At 48.1% G+C, this 18,786-nt stretch overlaps 2 protein-coding genes across 2 annotated transcripts; both read left to right on the top strand.

The window, feature by feature from the left end:
- The first annotated feature begins 241 nt into the window (after positions 1–241).
- LOC121568777 (IQ domain-containing protein K-like) lies at positions 242–1,358 on the top strand. The gene is made up of 4 exons (XM_041879198.1): positions 242–311; positions 413–540; positions 662–800; positions 1,182–1,358. The coding sequence occupies exons 1-4, from the start codon at positions 260–262 to the stop codon at positions 1,319–1,321; spliced, it is 459 nt and encodes a 152-aa protein (XP_041735132.1). The 5' UTR covers positions 242–259; the 3' UTR covers positions 1,322–1,358.
- On the top strand, positions 1,347–18,102 carry LOC121570738 (IQ domain-containing protein K-like). Its single transcript, XM_041882195.2, has 6 exons — positions 1,347–1,394; positions 1,659–1,711; positions 1,998–2,075; positions 2,385–2,469; positions 8,212–8,326; positions 17,682–18,102. Exons 1-6 carry the CDS (start codon positions 1,347–1,349, stop codon positions 17,999–18,001), a joined length of 699 nt encoding a protein of 232 aa, XP_041738129.1. The 3' UTR covers positions 18,002–18,102.
- Positions 18,103–18,786: the final 684 nt, after the last annotated feature.

Below are 18,786 nucleotides of genomic sequence, written 5' to 3'. Positions count from 1 at the left end.
GCTGTAGCTGCTGCCCTCCAGTGCTGAGGTGGGAGATTATTCTAAGAACAGCCCGTGCTTGTTTGCCATTGGTTTATTTTAAAGACTTGTTGTGCCATTATACATATTTTGTAATGGTGTTTATAATTTGTTTTTTGGGTTCAGAGAAATGTGTACTTAATCCCAAATATTCCTTGTAATTGTTTTTTTTTAAAACCGGAAGTAGGAAGATACGTTTTTCCTTGACAACCAGCAATGCGTTCTTAGCAACTGCCTCAACATGGCAAAAATGATCGGTGCTAAGAAATCATTGTGGCAACAAGTCTGTGAAGGTAAGGTATGCTTCGCTTGAGAGTTAATTGAAAATACCGATATGCATATTATCGACTAAAATAGGCACAAATATTTCGTTTTCATTGTTCTGTGCAACCAGAATATGAGTCGGAGCAGCCCAGTCCACCAAGCGCTGCTTGGACAGACAGTGGTTCAGTGAGCACTCATGTCTCCCAGTACAGCGCCAGCAAGCACACTCCTGTCTTCTATGGTCTCCTGGCAGCTAAGGTAAGGCGGCCAACTATAATTGCACTTGAGTAAATACAATTCATTTGTAAAAAAAAAAGAAGAAAATAATTTAAAAAAGAAAACGATATGTTTGTCTAAATGGTGCTGTATGGCTTTCTAGGTTGCTGTGGATGATGACCCTGTGAAACATTTTGACCCTCTTCTGAGCCACCCTGCCCTTGCTGGATACTCTGTCTTGGACAAACCTCCATCCTCCTGTCTGACCACACACCCTGCATCCACTCCCCAGCTCCATCAACGTGAGTTTCAAACTTAAAACTGTAGCTTCTTTGTATGTGCTAAACATACTATGGCCTCTGCCAAGAGGTCTCAAAGTTTATGGCACAGGAAGTAGGCTAGTGTCCTGTAGCCTCAGTGTTTCTGGTGCAAGACCCGATACTACTCTTCCCCCTCAATCCCTACACATAATCTACGCTTTTATCAGGAACAATACTTTCTTGTTTAATTAACACTCAAAGCACAGTAGAGGATAACAATGTTTCAAGTCTGTCTCAATTTTACTCCCCAATAATAGTACCATAACAATGTTTTAGGCTACATTTGGAGTGAAATGTTCCCTTGCATGGCAGAAAGGCCACTCTTCCCCCACTTGTGTTGATCCATTCCCATGTCTGCCCCAGGCCCAATCACCCAGTTCCTGGAGGGGTCCGTATTCCCAGTGCTACTGCCTGGACTGGAGGCCATGCTGAGAGAGGCCCAGAGACAACACTGCCTGGAGGTACTGGCACTAGGTCTATGTCACACAATAACACTAACATGATATAATGGCCATTTACTAGACATCAATGTGGCCCTGCAGAACACTACAGACCACCAAACTACAATACACTACAGTATTTTAATAGTTTGCTTCCCGTGACTGTACTACATAAAACAACTTTGAATTATAGAGTGACATGATCTATGATCACCTCTTATAAAATATTGTCTCTAACATATGATGAATACCAACACCCAAAACTAGTACTAGGACTTATTTAATCCCACTTCACGCACTGATTATACTATGATCATGATGATTATACTGTAGCCTACTTCTGTAGAGCTCTGCTGATTATTACACTACAGTAACACTGTGATCCTTTTACCTGTTTTAGAGGAAAATAACAGCATTCAACGCTTGTGACTTCCTAACTGAGTGGCTGTATAAGTAAGACTGCTTGCCTACCTGCCTGCCTGCCTGCCCTCTTTGCTCTCTTCCATTCTCAGTTGATTTAGTAAAAAGCTTTGACAATGTCTCTGAACTTTCTGCCACCTCTTTGTCTTCTGAGTGCTAAGCCATTGCTTTTACCATTTTTAAATGTTTTTTTTTGTCTGTCTCTAAAAATGTATTGGTGTTACGCAACTATGACTGTAGTTTGTCTTTGTGTGAAACTAAGCTCAATCTTCTGTCTGCTACTGTCGGTTCCAAAGCCTTTTCTTCTCTCCCACTGCAGTCGGAACCCCCGCCGGCAGGGACAGGCCCCTGTGGACTTCCATGAGATCCCATTTGTCAAGGACTGGCTCAGGATACAGTGAGTTGCAGGAGACTTAATAAAGTGTAGACGCAAACTCCACACAGAGCAAGAAGGTCATCTCAGAAATCACACATATTATGTATGCATGTACACACACACACACACACACACACACACACACACACACACACACACACACACACACACACACACACACACACACACACACACACACACACACACACACACACACACACACACACAGTGACACAAACTTGCACCTTAGGCTGATGCTGCCCTTATGAACACAGGTGACTCACACGCTGCCCTCTCCTCTCTCCATCCCCCCCCTCTTCCCTCTCCCAGTCCCAGGCCTCCCGTCCCTCTCTCCCTACTGCTGTCAGACCAGCAGGCTGCTGTTCTCCTCCAGTCCTTCTGGCGGGGCTATAAGGTGAGTGTTGTTGACAGTAAATTAAAGGTCACTGTTATTTTAGATGAGAAATAGTCTTAGACCGTTTTAAAGGGTGTCAGTGCACAGTGTGTAAAGGGTTAAATGCTCCACTGTCCCCTATTTTGGTGTGTGTTAGTGTGTGTGCGCGCACACGCTTATGTGCGTTCTTTTACGTGCGTGCATGTGTGTGTATTATTGTGTTCAGTTGTGTGCATTTGCAGGAGCTGGCCAGTGCCCCCATATGAAACAAATATATTGTGCAATCCCATTATTTTCTGGGTACAGCGTGATTATGTCATCAGTGATGCGCTGCCTAATTCCTTCCTGTGTGGGTGATCTTGAGTGCTCTGTTATGGATAAATATAGACACTAATGCTGTAATTCGCTCTGGATTAGAGTGTCTCATAAATGACAAAAAATGTAAATACACACACACACACACCCATAGTCACACTTCTAATCAGACAAGTCTCTGTCTGTCTCGTCTATCTACTAGACACTGTTTTTGTTGTCTGTTTATGATGTAACCACAAAAGACCCCTTTTTTACACACACACACATACAAACACACACAAACACCAAAACAGCCCCTTTTCTTCTCTTGCCTGTGACTCTGTGATTGCATGGGAAAATCCAGCCATAAATAAATAAATACATCTCCTCATTGTCAATGTATACTGAACAAAAATATAAACGCAACATGCAAAGTGTTGGTCCCCTATTTCATGAGCTGAAATAAAAGATCCCAAAAATGTTCCATACTCACAAAAAGCTTATTTCTCTCAAATCTTGTGCACACATTTGTTTACATCCTTGTTAGTGAGCATTTCTCCTTTGCCAAGATAATCCATCCACCTGACCAGTGTGGCTTATCAAGAAGCAGATTAAACAGCATGATCATTACACAGGTGCACCTTGTGCTGGGGACAATAAAAGGCCACTCTAAAATGTGCAGTTTTGTCACACCACAGATGTCTCAAGTTTTGAGGGAGCATGCTGACTGTAGAAATGTCCACTAGAGCTGTTGCCAGATAATTTAATGTTAATTTCTCTACCATAACGTCGTTTTAGAGAATTTGGCAGTATGTCCAACTGGCCTAACAACTGCAGACCACTTCTTCAACTGCCACCCAGACAGCTAATGAAACTGAGGACTATTTATGTCTGTAATAAAGCCATTTTGTGGGGAAAAACTCATTCTGATTGGCTGGGCCTGGCTCCCAAGCGCCCCTGCCCAGTCATGTGAAATCCATAGATTAGGGCCTAATGAATTGATTTCAAATAACTGATTTCCTTATATGAACTGTAACTCAGTAAAACTGTTGAAATTGTTCCATGTTGCATTTATATTTTTGTTCATTATAAATGATTGAGGCTTGATGATGCCAGCTGTGATGTAGATCTGTCATGTCCAATCAGGCTCTGCTCAAGTGGGCTTGAAAAAGAAATGTGGTGGGCAGAGCAGAGCATGCCGAGTGTGTGTGTGTTTCCGCGTGTCCCTGTGTCCTGTTCTGCCAGTGTGGCCAGAGGTAGGCTGTATTGAATCTCTTGTGTTATCGCTTGCTGTATTTGGTTGTAATTCCTCTCCTCAACAGGAGGTGGCGGTAGTGAATCGGTCCTCTCTCATTGACTCCATGTGTTTATCCTACTCTGACTGAGGTGAAGTTCAATAGGGCGAGGGATAGCACTGCATACTCTCCCCTCTAGAAGTTTAGGGAGGGAGTGGAGAGAGACGGCTAGGAAAGCACTGCTAAAATGCTTTTTCAGCGATGATCAGAGAGGGAGAGAAGGAGAGGAACACTGTTAGTGCTGTTTTGGAGGCTTAACTAGGGCGTAGTGGTAAGCCCTCCCAACTCACATATACCCCTGGTGGCAGGGGGTCTGAGCCCCATCTCGGCCACTTCAGTGTCTGAGATACTACTTTATGATACCCCCCCACTGTTCTGTCAATGAAATATATATATAAATATGTATTTTGCAGGCGGCAGTGTTGTGCTGGTGCTGAGGTATTGGACTGTATCAAAAGCTGGGGCTTGGATTGGCTGGGGCTGGGGAGGTAGGACTGTCATGATAGGCCTGAAGCTGGTGCTGAAGAGACATTGGGCTGTGCCCTGAGGGGTTTGTTACCTGGGGCTCAAAGCAGCCACAGCCAGCAGAGCAGAGACAGCAGCAGCATGTACAAACACAGTCAACTGTGAACTGAGAGAGCTGCCTGTGTGATGCTCCGATGCTCTGCACAGTGCCATCATGCTTCAGAGGAGTGTGTGTGTGTGGCTCAGCGGGGTGGAAACAGTGTATGTGAAGCTTTGCAGTAGACGTCAATACTATTCTCCTCTGTCGTTCTCACCTCTATCCCTTTATCCATCCTACTCCTTCCTTCCTCTCTCATTCAATCCCCCCTACACCATACTCTCCTATTCCTCCCTCCATCCGACTATCTCTCTCTTTCTCTCTCTCTCACTCACTTGGCTGAGTTATGTAACCTGCCTGACGCAGCGTTGACTGCAGAGGAGGGGTGTGTGTGTGTGTGTGTGTGTGTGTGTATGTATGTGTGTGTGCATACGTACGTATGTATGTGCATGTGTGTGTACCCCTCCCTCCCTCACCTCTTTCATTGACAATATGTGTAGTTGTTACCAAAGGATGAACGGCCGGCATCAGAAACACACATTGATGCCCCACAGCAGCCAGTATATCACAGAGCACCCAGTCAGACAATGTTCTTGTCTCTCTGAGCAGCACAGGCAGATGCTAGGCTGAACACTAAGAAGAGAGATGCTACGACACAACACATGTTATGTAATGTACTTAGCTAACACACCATAGCCATAGTCCAGCTAGCCATAATCCTCCATCCTTTAACTCCTGCTAGGCACAGTGCAGTACAGTGCTGGAGGTACACTTCAAAGTGTAAACTCCTCTTTTCACAGTCCCCAAATCCAGAACAAATTCAAGAAAGCGTACAGTATTATATAGAGCCATTATTGCATGGAACTCCATTCCATCTCATATTGCTCAAATGAACAGCAAACCTGGTTTCAAAAAACAGATAAAGCAACACCCCACGGCACAACGCCTCTCCCCTATCTGACCTAGAGAGTTTGTGTGTATGTGTTGATATGTAGGCTACGGGCCATGTATCGTACATAGGGAATAGGGTGCTGTTTGAGACACAGCCAGTGATGCAGTGAGGAACCACAAGGCACTTGGATGAACCCTGTGTGGCTCACAGGAAGTGCAGTACCCTAGGGCAGAGCGTGGTTCTCCCTGCTCCTCTCCATCCACCCCTACATTCCTCCATGGCCCGGCTCTGCTGGGGATGAAGGGATGAAGTAGTGCCTGATCTGTCTCTGAGCTGCCTCAGACTCTCCTCTCCTCTCCTCTCCTCTCCTCTCCTCTCCTCTCCTCTCCTCTCCTCTCCTCTCCTCTCCCTCTCCTCTCCTCTCCTCTCCTCTCCTCTCCTCTCCTCTCCTCTCCTCTCCTCTCCTCTCCTCTCCTCTCATCTCCTCTTCTCTCCTCTCCTCTCCTCTCCTCTCCTCTTCTCTTCTCCTCTCTTTTCTCCCACAGACTTGGAAAAGAGCTCTGTCTCAGCTAGACTGCCTGACAGAGAGAATAACACTTGAAAGCCGTGTGTGTGTGTGTGTGTGTGTGTGTGTGTGTGCATCTGCGTATCTTTGTGTCAGGTATTTATGTCGGTGTTTGTGGTTTTGTGTGTGTGTGTGTGTGTGTGTGTACACGTGTGCGAACATTTTTTCTTGGGAAGACTCTGACTTGGAGCGAGGATACCAGCGGGGATTAAGCTGGATGGGGTCTCACTGTGTTTTTGGTGTGTGTGTGTGTGTGTGTGTGTTGTCTCGCTCATTTATATAATCACGTTTGAAATGCCCATCCTTCACACATGCCCAGGGTAGGGACAACTCGCTCACATGTTCAACTAAAACACACACAGACAAACACATACACCCTCATGTGCACACCAAAGTACACAATATACACATATTCAAAAGATTAGGAAAGGCGCACTAATGGTTTGATACACAAAAAAACTCATCTGTATGTAATGAAACAGTCACGTGTACAGACATGATGCAGTACTAAACTGAATCCATGATGCACTTGAGCCATAACAAAACGTCCCCCTGGTTAACTAGCTATCTGCATTGATATACACAGACACTACCATCACCCATCCTCTTTCTTCCTCAAGTGCCATACCGACACACACACACACACACACACAAACATGCACACATGCGCACGCACACACACAAACAAGACAGACTGCCCCATCGCTCCCCCTCCTCCCCCCACCTGACCCTCACCCCTAATTTCCATCTCTTTGGAATCTCCCATCAGCAGAGGGGTTGGTACTGCGTAATGACACCCACTGAATAAACCATGGCTCCCCCTCCCCTACCCCCCCCTCCACCCCAACGCCATGGTACGGCCTTACGTAACAGGCCCACTTTCACAGCCACACACTCACAGTTAGACTGCAGCTAGCTACGGCTAACCACTAACTAAGGCTATACTGGGGAGAGAGGGGGAGAGAGGGAGGAGGGGAGGCTGAGGAACAGGAGCGAGATGAAGGAATGGGAGCAAGGGGTGGGAGGGTGAGAGGTGAGGGTAGAGAGAGGGGAGGGTAGAGAGAGTGAAAGGAGGGATGATGGGAGGAGGGGAGAGAGACGTAAAAGGGACACACTGGGGAGAGGGAGGAGAGGGAGAGAAAAATGGGAGCAAGGGGGAAGGGTGAAATGAGGGAAGGAGAGGCAAGAAGTGAGGTGGGGATGGAGAGGAGAAGAGAGAGGAAAGATGGGAGAGAGAGAAGGAGGAGGGGAAGGAGAATGGTATAAAAGAAAAGGACAGATGGGAACAAGGAAGAGAGGAGGTGAGAGTGGCAAACAGGAAAGTGGGTGGGGATAGAAAGATTAAGAAAAAGAAAGGCAGGTGGACAGACAGACAGACAGACAGACAGACAGACAGACAGACAGGGAGTAGGAGGGGAGAGAGGAGAATGGAGAGCAGGAGGAAACGGGTGAAGAGGGACTCTGAGAGAAAGGGAGTGAGAAACAAAGGCCTAGTCAGAGTGTAGGGGGGCTGGGAGAGAGGAGGATTCAGGGACATGTTCTATTCAGCTACCATGCAGAAGCTATTTGGAACCTCATTGAAAGCTTGGAGGCCACACAGAAACACAGGGAAAGACCTGGGAAAGGTTCCAGGAAAAACATGCTCTCTCAGTATTCTGGATTTTGGCCCACCATCCACATTATCCTCTGCATTATTATCCACATTATCATCAACATACAATAGCTGAAAGAGCTGGCACTGGCAATGCCTTCAGTTTACTTTCAAACACATAATTTTATCAACACGGGAATCCGCATGAAAGTTAACTACCCATCCTATTGCCAGCAGCGTACAGTACACACACACACACACACACACACACACACACACACACACACACACACACACACACCACACAAACACACACACACACACACACACACACACACACACACACTGCTGTATGGTATTCTGGAGGAAGGAATCTATATTGAGGTGTGCCTGCCCAGTCTGTTTCTGTTCCAGCTGCTCCAGATTGAAACCCAGTAGGATACTACCAGAGAGGATTTGGACCATCTGTAGATGATACTGCCTGTTTTAGTTTGATTGACTGTGGATTCAATCAAGGTCAAACACAAGTCTGGTCATTACAACTTTTTCTGACTGTGTGTGTAGGTGCGGGCCCGTGCAGATGTGCAGGAGCTGCGCCAGTGGCAGAGGGAGCTTAGAGAGGATAACCGTGACATCGCCAAAACGGTCCAAGAATTCTGGGCTCACCAGGAGAGCCGGGGTGAGAGAACACACACACACACACACAGGTAACTGATAAAATAATGGAAACACTTGAGTATATGAGGTAGGGATGGGCACAGTTATTTGGATATTCGAATGTCCGAATGGACGTTAGTATTTGATTATACATTTTTGAAGAAGAAAAAAAAGAATGTGTCTATTTTAACAATGAAAAGGCTTTGTCTAAATTGTATTATCTATGTGACAATGCTACACACAAGGATATGCCATGACATTTGACATTCTTAATTCAATAAAACAATCTTTTGAATGTAGTTTTTATGACATGCGCCCCATAAAAGTACATACCGTAGTAGCCTATACGGGTTTCACGCGGTTGTTATTGTCGGCCAATCAAAGTGGTACTGTCTACATTCAGTGGCTCCATGTGTAGTAAGCAACATGGGAGATCTCTAATCAATGCAAAATGGAATTAAAATGACAGAATTAAGTTAGTTAAATGAGAACGAGTAGGCTACAACTACGAGTAACCATCAGGTAGGCTGTTGTTTAATCTGAGTGGAGTTGCTGCTGAGGAGAGAGCAAGAGAGCGAGAGAGTGGGAGAGAGGGAGAGAGGAAAGGAGAGAATGAGGGCAGGAGAGGGGGGGGAAGAAATATGGGAAGTGAAGGAGATAGAAGAGAAAATGTCTGCAGGGTTCAGGATGTCTTTGTGTGACACACAGAGAGGGGGGGGGGGGCATTGCACACGTCTTCAGAAGAGAGGGAGGCAGGAAAGAAGGAGAGAGAGAATGAGGGAGATGAAAATGTCAGCAGGGCTCAGGGTGTGTGTGTGTATGTGTGTAGTGTAGAGCAGCTGGGAATGTAAGCCCTATTCCAGAGAGAGAACCCTGAGCCCTTAATGGCTGACTGGCTGGCATTCCTGGGAGAACAACACAGCTATGTCCTTGACAACACACACACTTTACAAATATACAAATGAACACACACAGAGACTGACACACACAAACATAACCACATACTCAATACATACAGAAGCACAGATTACAATGCAAAGACAACCAAAACCACATACATGCAGAGAACGTCTCCCTCACATACACACATACAAACAGATATGCTGAAACATACATACACACAGGCAGATGTTTTAAAAACCCTGCACATAGCATATGTCTACCTTTGTTTTAGACACACAAACACTCCACTCACACACACATCGGTGTTTTCCACATTGACCACCACATTGAGGCACACATTCCAAAACAACAAAGGCATGCACCACACACATCCAAATAGCTGTGGAGCAGCGAACATTCTTACACTTCCTGGTACACAACAGTCCTGCTGCGTGAAACGAGTGCTGACCTGACATTCTAGCAGGGGGCCTGGGGAGGCTGTGGGAGCACAGAAACACACCTGACCTTATGTTCTCAATGGAGATGGACCTCTCTATCTCTCAGCATCAGCACCTGTTGTCAATGGAGACCTCTCTTTAGTCTCTACCTCTCAACAGCAGCACCTGAATACAGTATTCTCAATGGGGAGGTACTTCTCTCTATACCTGACTACAGTGTTGTCAATGCAGACCTCTCTACCTCTTCAACATAAGCACCTGACTACTGCGTTCTCAATGGAGACCCCTCTCTCAACATCAGCACCACAGCTTTGTACAGTACTTGTGTGTGAGAGAGACAGGGAAAATATGAGTTAGAGATAAAGAGATACATACAGAAAGAGAGGGGAAATAGTGGGAATGGGTAAAGGGGGGAAGGGGTAGAGAGAGAGACCTTGCTGGGCTGTTTTTGCTGAAGTTGCAGTTTGTTTGTAGTTTTTTTGCCCGTTGTTGTTTTTGGGCGTAATGAAGCGCGAGCAGAGCAGCACACAGTGCATAGTGACGAATGACACAAACCACAGGACAGAGAGAGAAGAGGGGGAGTGTGAGAGAGATGGAGAAGAGAGAGAGAAAGACCTGAAAGAGAGGCAGAGGAAAAGAGAGAAATAGAGATGGGAGAGAGAGAGGAAGGAAGAGGGAGAGACCTGAAAGAGAAAGGAGAAAATAAATGTTAACTGTGTGATACAGCAGCTGCTGCCAGGCTGATCTCATCTGACCCAGTACCATACGATACCCATTCCACCATTACACACTTCACAGGCTGAAACACAAGCGCTGGAAATGGCCTAAAGACCTCACAGGCTAAAACATTTAAAGACCTTGCCATTAGGGCTGTGACGGTCGTGGAATTTTGGATGACGTTTATTGGTCAGCCAAATGACCGCGGTCACCGTTACAATCATTTGAATAGCACATTTTCGTTTAAAAAGATGCACATTTCCTCCTCTACTCCGCGCCTGACTGCATGTGCTGCTGCTGCAGTGAGGGGGGACTGGTTTGCTACAACACCTTGCTTGTTTCAGCAAGGAACAACAAAGTTTTATCACGTTGTAAAGAGTCCGTGCTACCATGGAAACGGACTCAACCGCACGAATGCCCGACCATCCTGTCTTCAGTCAGCTGTTTGTTCCACACACACCCAAACATTGTTATGGTGGTTATGTAAATTACTTAAAAACTTCACCGTCTGAAACATAAGTCCTGGAGAGGACTTAGATTTGAAACATTATCACTGGAAATTGAACTAAAGACATTCTGAAACATAAGCACTGGAAACAAGCAGGAAAAACATTAATACTGAGTCCCTTGTTTCGACAGGGTTCTCAGACATGGCCGCCACATGTGGCGCCTGGAGGTCAGGGGTCAGCTGACAGGTGCAGAGCTCAGCACCACATTAATCTATCTCCTCGTGTCCTTGACCTCCTCGTTTATCATGTGAGGAATGTATCTCTGATGACGGTTCAGTGAACACGACAACATAACAAAGCTAGCTATCCCATAGGTTGATAACTCAGCAACAGGGTTGGGGTCAATTCCATTTCAATTCAGGACATAAACTAATATTCCAATTCCAAATCAAATTTTTCTCAATAATTTTTTGGGTAACATTTTCATTTACTTCCTGTTTACTTAAATGAATTGAAGTTGACCCCAAACCTGCTCAACAAACACTGTCATTACCCAGTGGTGGAAAAAGTACCCACTTTTCATACTTGAGTAAAATTAAAGATACCTTAATAGAAAATGACTCAAGTAAAAGTGAAGTCACCCAGTAAAATACTACTTGAGTAAAAGTCTAAAAGTATTTGGTTTTAAATATACCTAAGTATCAAAAGTAAAAGTAAAAGTATAAATAATTTCAAATTATATAAAGCAAACCAGACGGCATCCTTTTCTTGTTTTTTATTATTATTTACGTCTAGCCAGGGGCACGCTCCAACCTCAGACATAATATACAAATGAAGCATGTGTTTAGTGAGTCCGCCAGGTCAGAGGCAGTAGGGATGACCAGGGATGTTCTCTTGATAAGTGGGTGAATTACACCATTTTCCTGACCTGCTAAGCATTCAAAATGTAACGAGTACTTTTGGGTGTCAGGGAAAATTGTAACGATCCCGGCAGTCTGAGTCGGGTCCTGTCTGGTGACTAGTGTTACGGTTCGTAGTTGCCAGTTTCCCGAGGGTTCGGGAACGCTCCGGGGAGCTCTCTGGTTTTCCGCACCTGCATCCCATCAGCAATCTGCACACCTGGTCCTCATCATCACCCTTCTTAGGCTCTGGCCAAACATCCAGTTCCTGCCGGATCGTTAGCCATGAACAGTAGGTGTATCTGAGTATCAGTTTTAGAGTTTCTAGCGTGAGTTTTGTTGTTTTGTACTTTGTTGGGTTATTGTTTCCTTACCTCCGTTTTTGTCCCATCTGCAGTCACACGTCCGGAACCTTCACCCCACCTCTGCCTGATGGTCGGCGGCTGCCGAGCCATCACTGGACCTAGAACTGCACCCCCAACTACTCATCCACGCCGCCCGCTCTGTCCCTGGATTATTCTGCACCTTTTTCTGTATCTGAATAAACCCTCACCTTCGTTCAACTCTCCTTGTCCTGGTCTGCTTCTGGGTTCTGGCTGAGGGAACTGTGACTGAACGATCCGGCCAATTATGAACCCAGCGGACCTGGACTCAGTTCGCCATGCCATTACCCAGCAGGAGAAGATGTTGGGCCATCATAGCACGGTACTACAGGAGATCGCGTTGTCAGTTCGGAACCTTTCTACCGGCCTGATGGAGGTCCAGAACCAACGCCAGTGTCCGGTGGAGGACCCACTACCGGTTTCACCCATCTCGCCTGCCGCTTCTGAAGTTGTGTCCCTCCGTGAGCCCAAGGTTCCGACGCCGGATAAATATGAGGGGGAGCTGGGAAGATGCCGTTCCTTCCTTATGCAGTGTGGATTAGTGTTCGATCTACAGCCCTACTCTTATGCCACAGACAAGGCTAGGATAGCCTTTGTGATTGAGTTGCTGCGTGGTCGAGCGCTGGAGTGGGCTTCAGCCGTTTGGGAACGACAGGATCCCTGCATGGCTTCATACCAGGGGTTCACGGCCGAGATGAGGAAGCTCTTCGACCATTCCGTCCGAGGGAGGGACGCAGCTAGGCGCCTGTTTTCTCTTCACCAAGGAACTCGCAGCGTGGCCGACTTCGTGATCGAGTTCAAGACGTTGGCTGTGGAGAGTGGGTGGAACGAGGAGTCTTTGCAAGCGGCCTTTTACCAGGGTCTGTCGGAGCAGCTCAAGGATGAGTTGATCTCCTACCCGGAGCCTAGTGACCTGGACAGCTTGGTAGCCTTGTCTATTCGGGTGGATAATCGAGTCCGAGAGCGAAGGAGGGAGAAGCAATGGGGTCCGTCCAATCGATCAGCTTCTCAGTTCCCAGTCGGGTCGGGTGGTGGACCAGAACACGTCGATCATTCTCCACCACAAAGGATTAGTGGAGAGGACCTCTCTCCCGATTCTGAACCCATGCAAGTGGGGCGGCACGGGTTAACCAAGGAGGAGCGTCAACATAGACGTAGGGACCAACTGCTGCCTCTACTGTGGTCGCTCGGGACATTACATCTCCACTTGTTCCCGGCGGTCGTCAAACTGCCCGGCTCGCTAAAGTTGGGAGGACTTTTAGCGAGCCAGTTTCAACCTCTCAGTACCTCTGTCAGACCCCGCTTCCCGGCTACCCTTGTGAACAGGAATCAGAGCTTAGCGCTTAACGCTTTTATCGATTCAGGTGCCGATGGAAGCTTTCTTGATGCCGAGTTGGTGGAACAGCTGGGGCTTTCCAAGGAGCAATTGCCGGAAGCCATTGAAGCGACCACTCTGAACGGCAGTAGTCTGGCACGTATCACGATGAGGACTGAACCGGTTAAGATGCGGTTGTCAGGGAATCATTCTGAGATGATTTCATTTTTCATTCTGCCGTCTTCCCATGTTCCTCTGGTCCTTGGATACCCCTGGCTGAAGGAACACAATCCCACGTTCGATTGGGTGACGGGCAAGGTAACGAGTTGGAGCCTGGATTGTCATGCTAACTGTCTCAAGACTGCCTGCCCCCATTCGGTTCCCAGTCAGGTGATTGAGGCTAAACCCCCAGATTTGTCCCTGGTTCCCGAGACATATCACGATTTGGGGAAGTTTTCAGTAAGCAGAAGGCTCTGTCACTCCCTCCCCACCGACCATATGATTGTGCCATCAACCTGGTCCCTGGAGCTGTCTACCCCAAGGGAAGGTTATACAGTATCTCCCGACCTGAACGTGAGGCGTTGGAGACCTACATCAAGGAGTCCCTAGCTGCTGGTCTCGTTCGTCCCTCGTCATCACCCCCTGGGGGCAGGATTCTTCTTTGTGGGTAAGAAGGATGGCTCTCTTCGACCGTGTATTGATTATCGGGGGTTGAATGACATCACGGTCAAGAACAAGTATCCCCTGCCCTTGATGAGTTCTGCCTTCGACTCCTTACAGGGTGCTACGGTGTTCACCAAGCTTGACCTACGCAATGCGTATCACCTGGTCCGGATCAGAGAGGGGGACGAGTGGTTGACGGGTTTCAATACACCGATGGGGCACTTCGAGTATCAGGTGATGCCGTTTGGACTGACCAATGCTCCAGCGGTATTCCAGAGTATGGTGAACGACGTCCTGAGAGATATGATCGGTCTCTTCGTGTTTGTTTACCTGGATGACATTCTGATCTTCTCGAAGGAACCTTCCGACCACGTCCAGCATGTCCGGCAGGTTCTGCAGCGATTATTGGAGAATCGCCTGTTCGTGAAGGCCGAGAAGTGCGAGTTTCACGCCCACACGACATCCTTTCTCGGGTACATCATCTCCAGGGGTGAGATTAGGATGGACCAGGAGAAGGTTAGAGCGGTTCTGGAATGGGCCCAGCCCGGTACGAGATTGCAGCTCCAGAGATTTTTGGGGTTTGCGAATTTCTACCGCAGATTCATCCGGGATTACAGCCGTGTGGCCGCTCCATTAACTGCCTTGACTTCCAGTATCAGGACCTTCAAGTGGAATCCGGAGGCGGATCGAGCGTTTCTGGATTTGAAGAGGCGATTCACCAACGCACCGATTCTCTCTCAACCGGACACGGCCCGTCAGTTCGTCGTTGAAGTGGACGCGTCTGATGTGGGAGTTGGCGCCATCCTGTCGCAGCGATGCTCCACGGACAGTAAACTCCATCCCTGCGCCTACTACTCGTCGCCTTTCGCCTGCGGAGAGGAATTACGATGTGGGTAACCGGGAGCTTCTCGCGGTGAAACTTGCCTTGGAGGAGTGGCGCCACTGGTTGGAGGGGGCGGAGCAACCGTTTATTGTCTGGACTGACCACAAGAATCTTGCTTACGTGCAATCGGCTAAACGTCTCAACTCCCGTCAGGCCAGGTGGGCGTTGTTTTTCGGACGATTCAAGTTTGTCCTGACGTTCCGACCTGGATCTAAGAACGGCAAGGCGGACGCCTTGTCCCGGATGTTCTCCAAGACGGAGGAGAGTGGGTCCAAGACCGAGACAATTCTCCCCCGGAACTGCGTCGTGGGAGCAGTTATGTGGAAGATTGAGGAGGAGGTGCTGGCGGCCCTTCGGACTCAGCCCGGTCCCGGTAACGGTCCACCCGGTCGGTTGTTTGTGCCTGAGTCGGTTCGTCCTGCTGTCCTCAAATGGTCCCACGCCAGTAAGATGGCTTGTCACCCTGGCGTGGCTCGGACAATGGCGTTTCTTCGCAGACGCTTTTTGGTGGCCTGCCATGGCCGAGGATACTCGGGGTTTTGTTGCTGCCTGTCCAGTGTGTGCGCAGAATAAGAGTACCAATCGGCCCAGCTCTGGACTACTTCACCCCCTTCCTATTCCCCGGCGTCCATGGTCGCATCTGGCCCTGGACTTCGTCACGGGGTTGCCCGCTTCTGAGGGGAACACGGTCGTTCTGACTATCGTGGACAGATTCAGCAAGTTCGCCCACTTTGTGCCTATTGCCAAGCTTCCCTCTGCCTCGGAGACGTCCGAGATCCTGGTTAGGGAGGTTTTCAGGGTCCACGGTTTGCCCAGTGATATCGTTTCCGACCGTGGCCCTCAGTTTACCTCTGCTGTCTGGAAGTCCTTCTGTTTGGCCATTGGAGCTACAGTCAGTCTCACATCTGGTTTTCACCCCCAATCCAATGGTCAGGCGGAGAGAGCCAACCAGAAGATGGAATCCACGCTACGCTGTCTGGTCTCTTCCAACCCCACCTCCTGGGCCTCTCAGTTGCCTTGGGTTGAGTATGCCCACAATACTCTCCCCTACATCTGCCACTGGGATGTCTCCCTTCCAGTGCCTGTATGGCTACCAACCTCCCCTGTTCCCTTCTCAGGAGAAGGAGCTCTCAGTGCCTTCTGTTCAGGCCCATATTCGTCGTTGCCACCGGACCTGGCATCGGGCCAGAAAGGCACTCCTTAGAGGTTCGGACCGGTATCAGCTCCAGGCGAATCGTCGCCGGATCCCCGCTCCCACCTATACCATCGGAGATAGGGTTTGGTTGGCCACACGGGATCTTCCGTTACGGACTGAGTCTAGGAAGTTGTTACCGAAGTTCATTGGTCCGTTTGTGGTGGAGAAGGTGATCAATCCGGTGGCAGTTCGACTCAAACTACCGAGGACGCTCAGAGTCCATCCCACCTTTCATGTCTCCTGCCTCAAGCCTGTATTCCTCAGTCCTCTGTTGCCTCCTCCGCCTCCGCCTCCTCCTCCTCGGATGATCGGAGGTGGTCCTGCCTACACGGTGCGTCGCATCATGGATTCCAGACGGCGGGGCCGGGGTTTCCAGTACCTCGTGGACTGGGAGGGGTATGGTCCTGAAGAGAGGAGTTGGATTCCGCGGCGACAGGTCCTAGATGCTGACCTCATCAGCGAATTCTACCGCCTCCATCCTGGCGCTCCGGGGAGTCCGCCCGGTGGCGTTCGTCGGAGGGGGGGTACTGTAACGATCCCGGCAGTCTGAGTCGGGTCCTGTCTGGTGACTAGTGTTACGGTTCGTAGTTGCCAGTTTCCCGAGGGTTCGGGAACGCTCCGGGGAGCTCTCTGGTTTTCCGCACCTGCATCCCATCAGCAATCTGCACACCTGGTCCTCATCATCACCCTTCTTAGGCTCTGGCCAAACATCCAGTTCCTGCCGGATCGTTAGCCATGAACAGTAGGTGTATCTGAGTATCAGTTTTAGAGTTTCTAGCGTGAGTTTTGTTGTTTTGTACTTTGTTGGGTTATTGTTTCCTTACCTCCGTTTTTGTCCCATCTGCAGTCACACGTCCGGAACCTTCACCCCACCTCTGCCTGATGGTCGGCGGCTGCCGAGCCATCACTGGACCTAGAACTGCACCCCCAACTACTCATCCACGCCGCCCGCTCTGTCCCTGGATTATTCTGCACCTTTTTCTGTATCTGAATAAACCCTCACCTTCGTTCAACTCTCCTTGTCCTGGTCTGCTTCTGGGTTCTGGCTGAGGGAACTGTGACAAAAATGTATGGATAAAAAGTACATACTTTTCTTTAGGAATGTAGTGAAGTAAAAGTAAAAGATGTAAAAAATATAAATAGTAATGTAAAGCTCAGATACCCCAAAAAACTTATTTTTACTTAAGTACTTTACACCACTGTCATTACCACAGTGTAAACATAGCAAACCAACATAAACAACATTGTGTCTGTGACGTCTATAACACAAATTATTTTTTCTCTCTCTCTGTGTTTGAGTATTGTAACTGGTGAAATATAAAGCACTCTATTCTATTCAAGAAAGCTTTGCATCTATGATGTCATGTCTATTGTCTATTACTGAGGCTAACAATAGAACAGGCCTGGCAGCTGTCACCATGAGCTAGTGTACAAACCTCTGAATCGTGTGTGTGTGCATGTGTGTGTGTGTGCGTATGTGGATAAACTGTATGTTTGGTTTATTTTGTTATATTTTGTTCTATTCTTCCCTAGTGAGCTCGGCCCTCAATGACCTCAGGGGGGACTCCACCATCCCTCAGACCCCTCAGCCCAGCGGTGGGTACTCCAACTCGGGCGTGTCCATCCAGGTGGTCTCCCCCACCCCCCAGAGCACCGTGGTCCACACCCCCACATTCCAGATGAGTCCTGAGAGCACCGAGTCACTGACCTCCAGCCTGCAGGGAGTAGAGGAGCTGACCAGGGAGGAGAGGACACTAACTGACTCACTGACCCTGCCCGAGGCTGCTTCTGCTACGCTCACTGCATTAGCCACCGCTATGGACGCCTTTTCCCCATCCTTAGGGAGCCACTGAAAGGCCATAGAGACTGAGACGATATGTCCCCCAAATGGCACCCTATTCCCTATACCAGGGCTGCCAAATCCTGGTCCTGGAGGGCTGAAATACTTCTGGTTTTCATCCCCTCCTTCTAATCAGGGACTAATTCAGGCCTGGGACACCAGGTGAGTGCAACGAACTACCAGGTAGAAACTAAAACCAGAAATGTTTCATGTTCCAGGACCAGGATTGGGCCTGTCCTATACAGTGCACTACTTGACCAACTACCTGTCTCTCCATATTGTTTGTGTGGCTAGGGATCTTGCCGACTACGCCAACTGGTCAAAAGTAGTGCACCTTACAGGGAATAGGGTGCTATTTTAGCAGAGCACGGCAGAACATGACATGGACATCATCAATGTTACATCAAAATCACCACCTCACAGAGAATACACTTTTACACACTATTACTGACACACTACTGATGAAGAGTATAGGTTACACACTAATATTAGAAACTGTATCGATAAGTACTGTAAAGATGACTAGACACTCTGGTAGTCACCAGCACAATGGCTTTGCTTCTAATCACCTCTCCTTCATAGCGCATAGAAAGATACAAATATTTCCTGTATTTGTCACTTCCTTTTTCCACGAACAGGGTGATAATAATGCTTCGGCCCAGGAAACAGACAAATGTTTCCACTCAAAACAGGAATTTAGGGCAGAGAAAATGGTGAGAGCAGATGAACAGAATAGCATGTTCTTTTGTGTCCTGCGATTCAGGAAGCTGAATGACCCTGTTGATGGAAAGAGGATGA

This window comes from Coregonus clupeaformis, chromosome 7 (genome assembly GCF_020615455.1).
Source record: "Coregonus clupeaformis isolate EN_2021a chromosome 7, ASM2061545v1, whole genome shotgun sequence".
Classification (NCBI taxonomy): Eukaryota; Metazoa; Chordata; class Actinopteri; order Salmoniformes; family Salmonidae; genus Coregonus; species Coregonus clupeaformis.
Note: the sequence above shows the minus strand (reverse complement) of the source record. Positions and strands in the feature narration are given on the sequence as shown.

Excerpts from the sequence above, each read along its gene's own strand:
- LOC121568777 (XM_041879198.1), top strand. The coding sequence starts at position 260 with ATGGCAAAAATGATCGGTGCTAAGAAATCATTGTGGCAACAAGTCTGT. Across the intron at positions 312-412 it reads GTGGCAACAAGTCTGTGAAG|AATATGAGTCGGAGCAGCCC; the intron begins GTAAGGTATGCT and ends CTGTGCAACCAG. Across the intron at positions 801-1,181 it reads CACTCCCCAGCTCCATCAAC|GCCCAATCACCCAGTTCCTG; the intron begins GTGAGTTTCAAA and ends TGTCTGCCCCAG.
- LOC121570738 (XM_041882195.2), top strand. The coding sequence starts at position 1,347 with ATGTGGCCCTGCAGAACACTACAGACCACCAAACTACAATACACTACA. Across the intron at positions 1,395-1,658 it reads CCAAACTACAATACACTACA|AGGAAAATAACAGCATTCAA; the intron begins GTATTTTAATAG and ends TACCTGTTTTAG. Across the intron at positions 8,327-17,681 it reads GGCTCACCAGGAGAGCCGGG|TGAGCTCGGCCCTCAATGAC; the intron begins GTGAGAGAACAC and ends ATTCTTCCCTAG.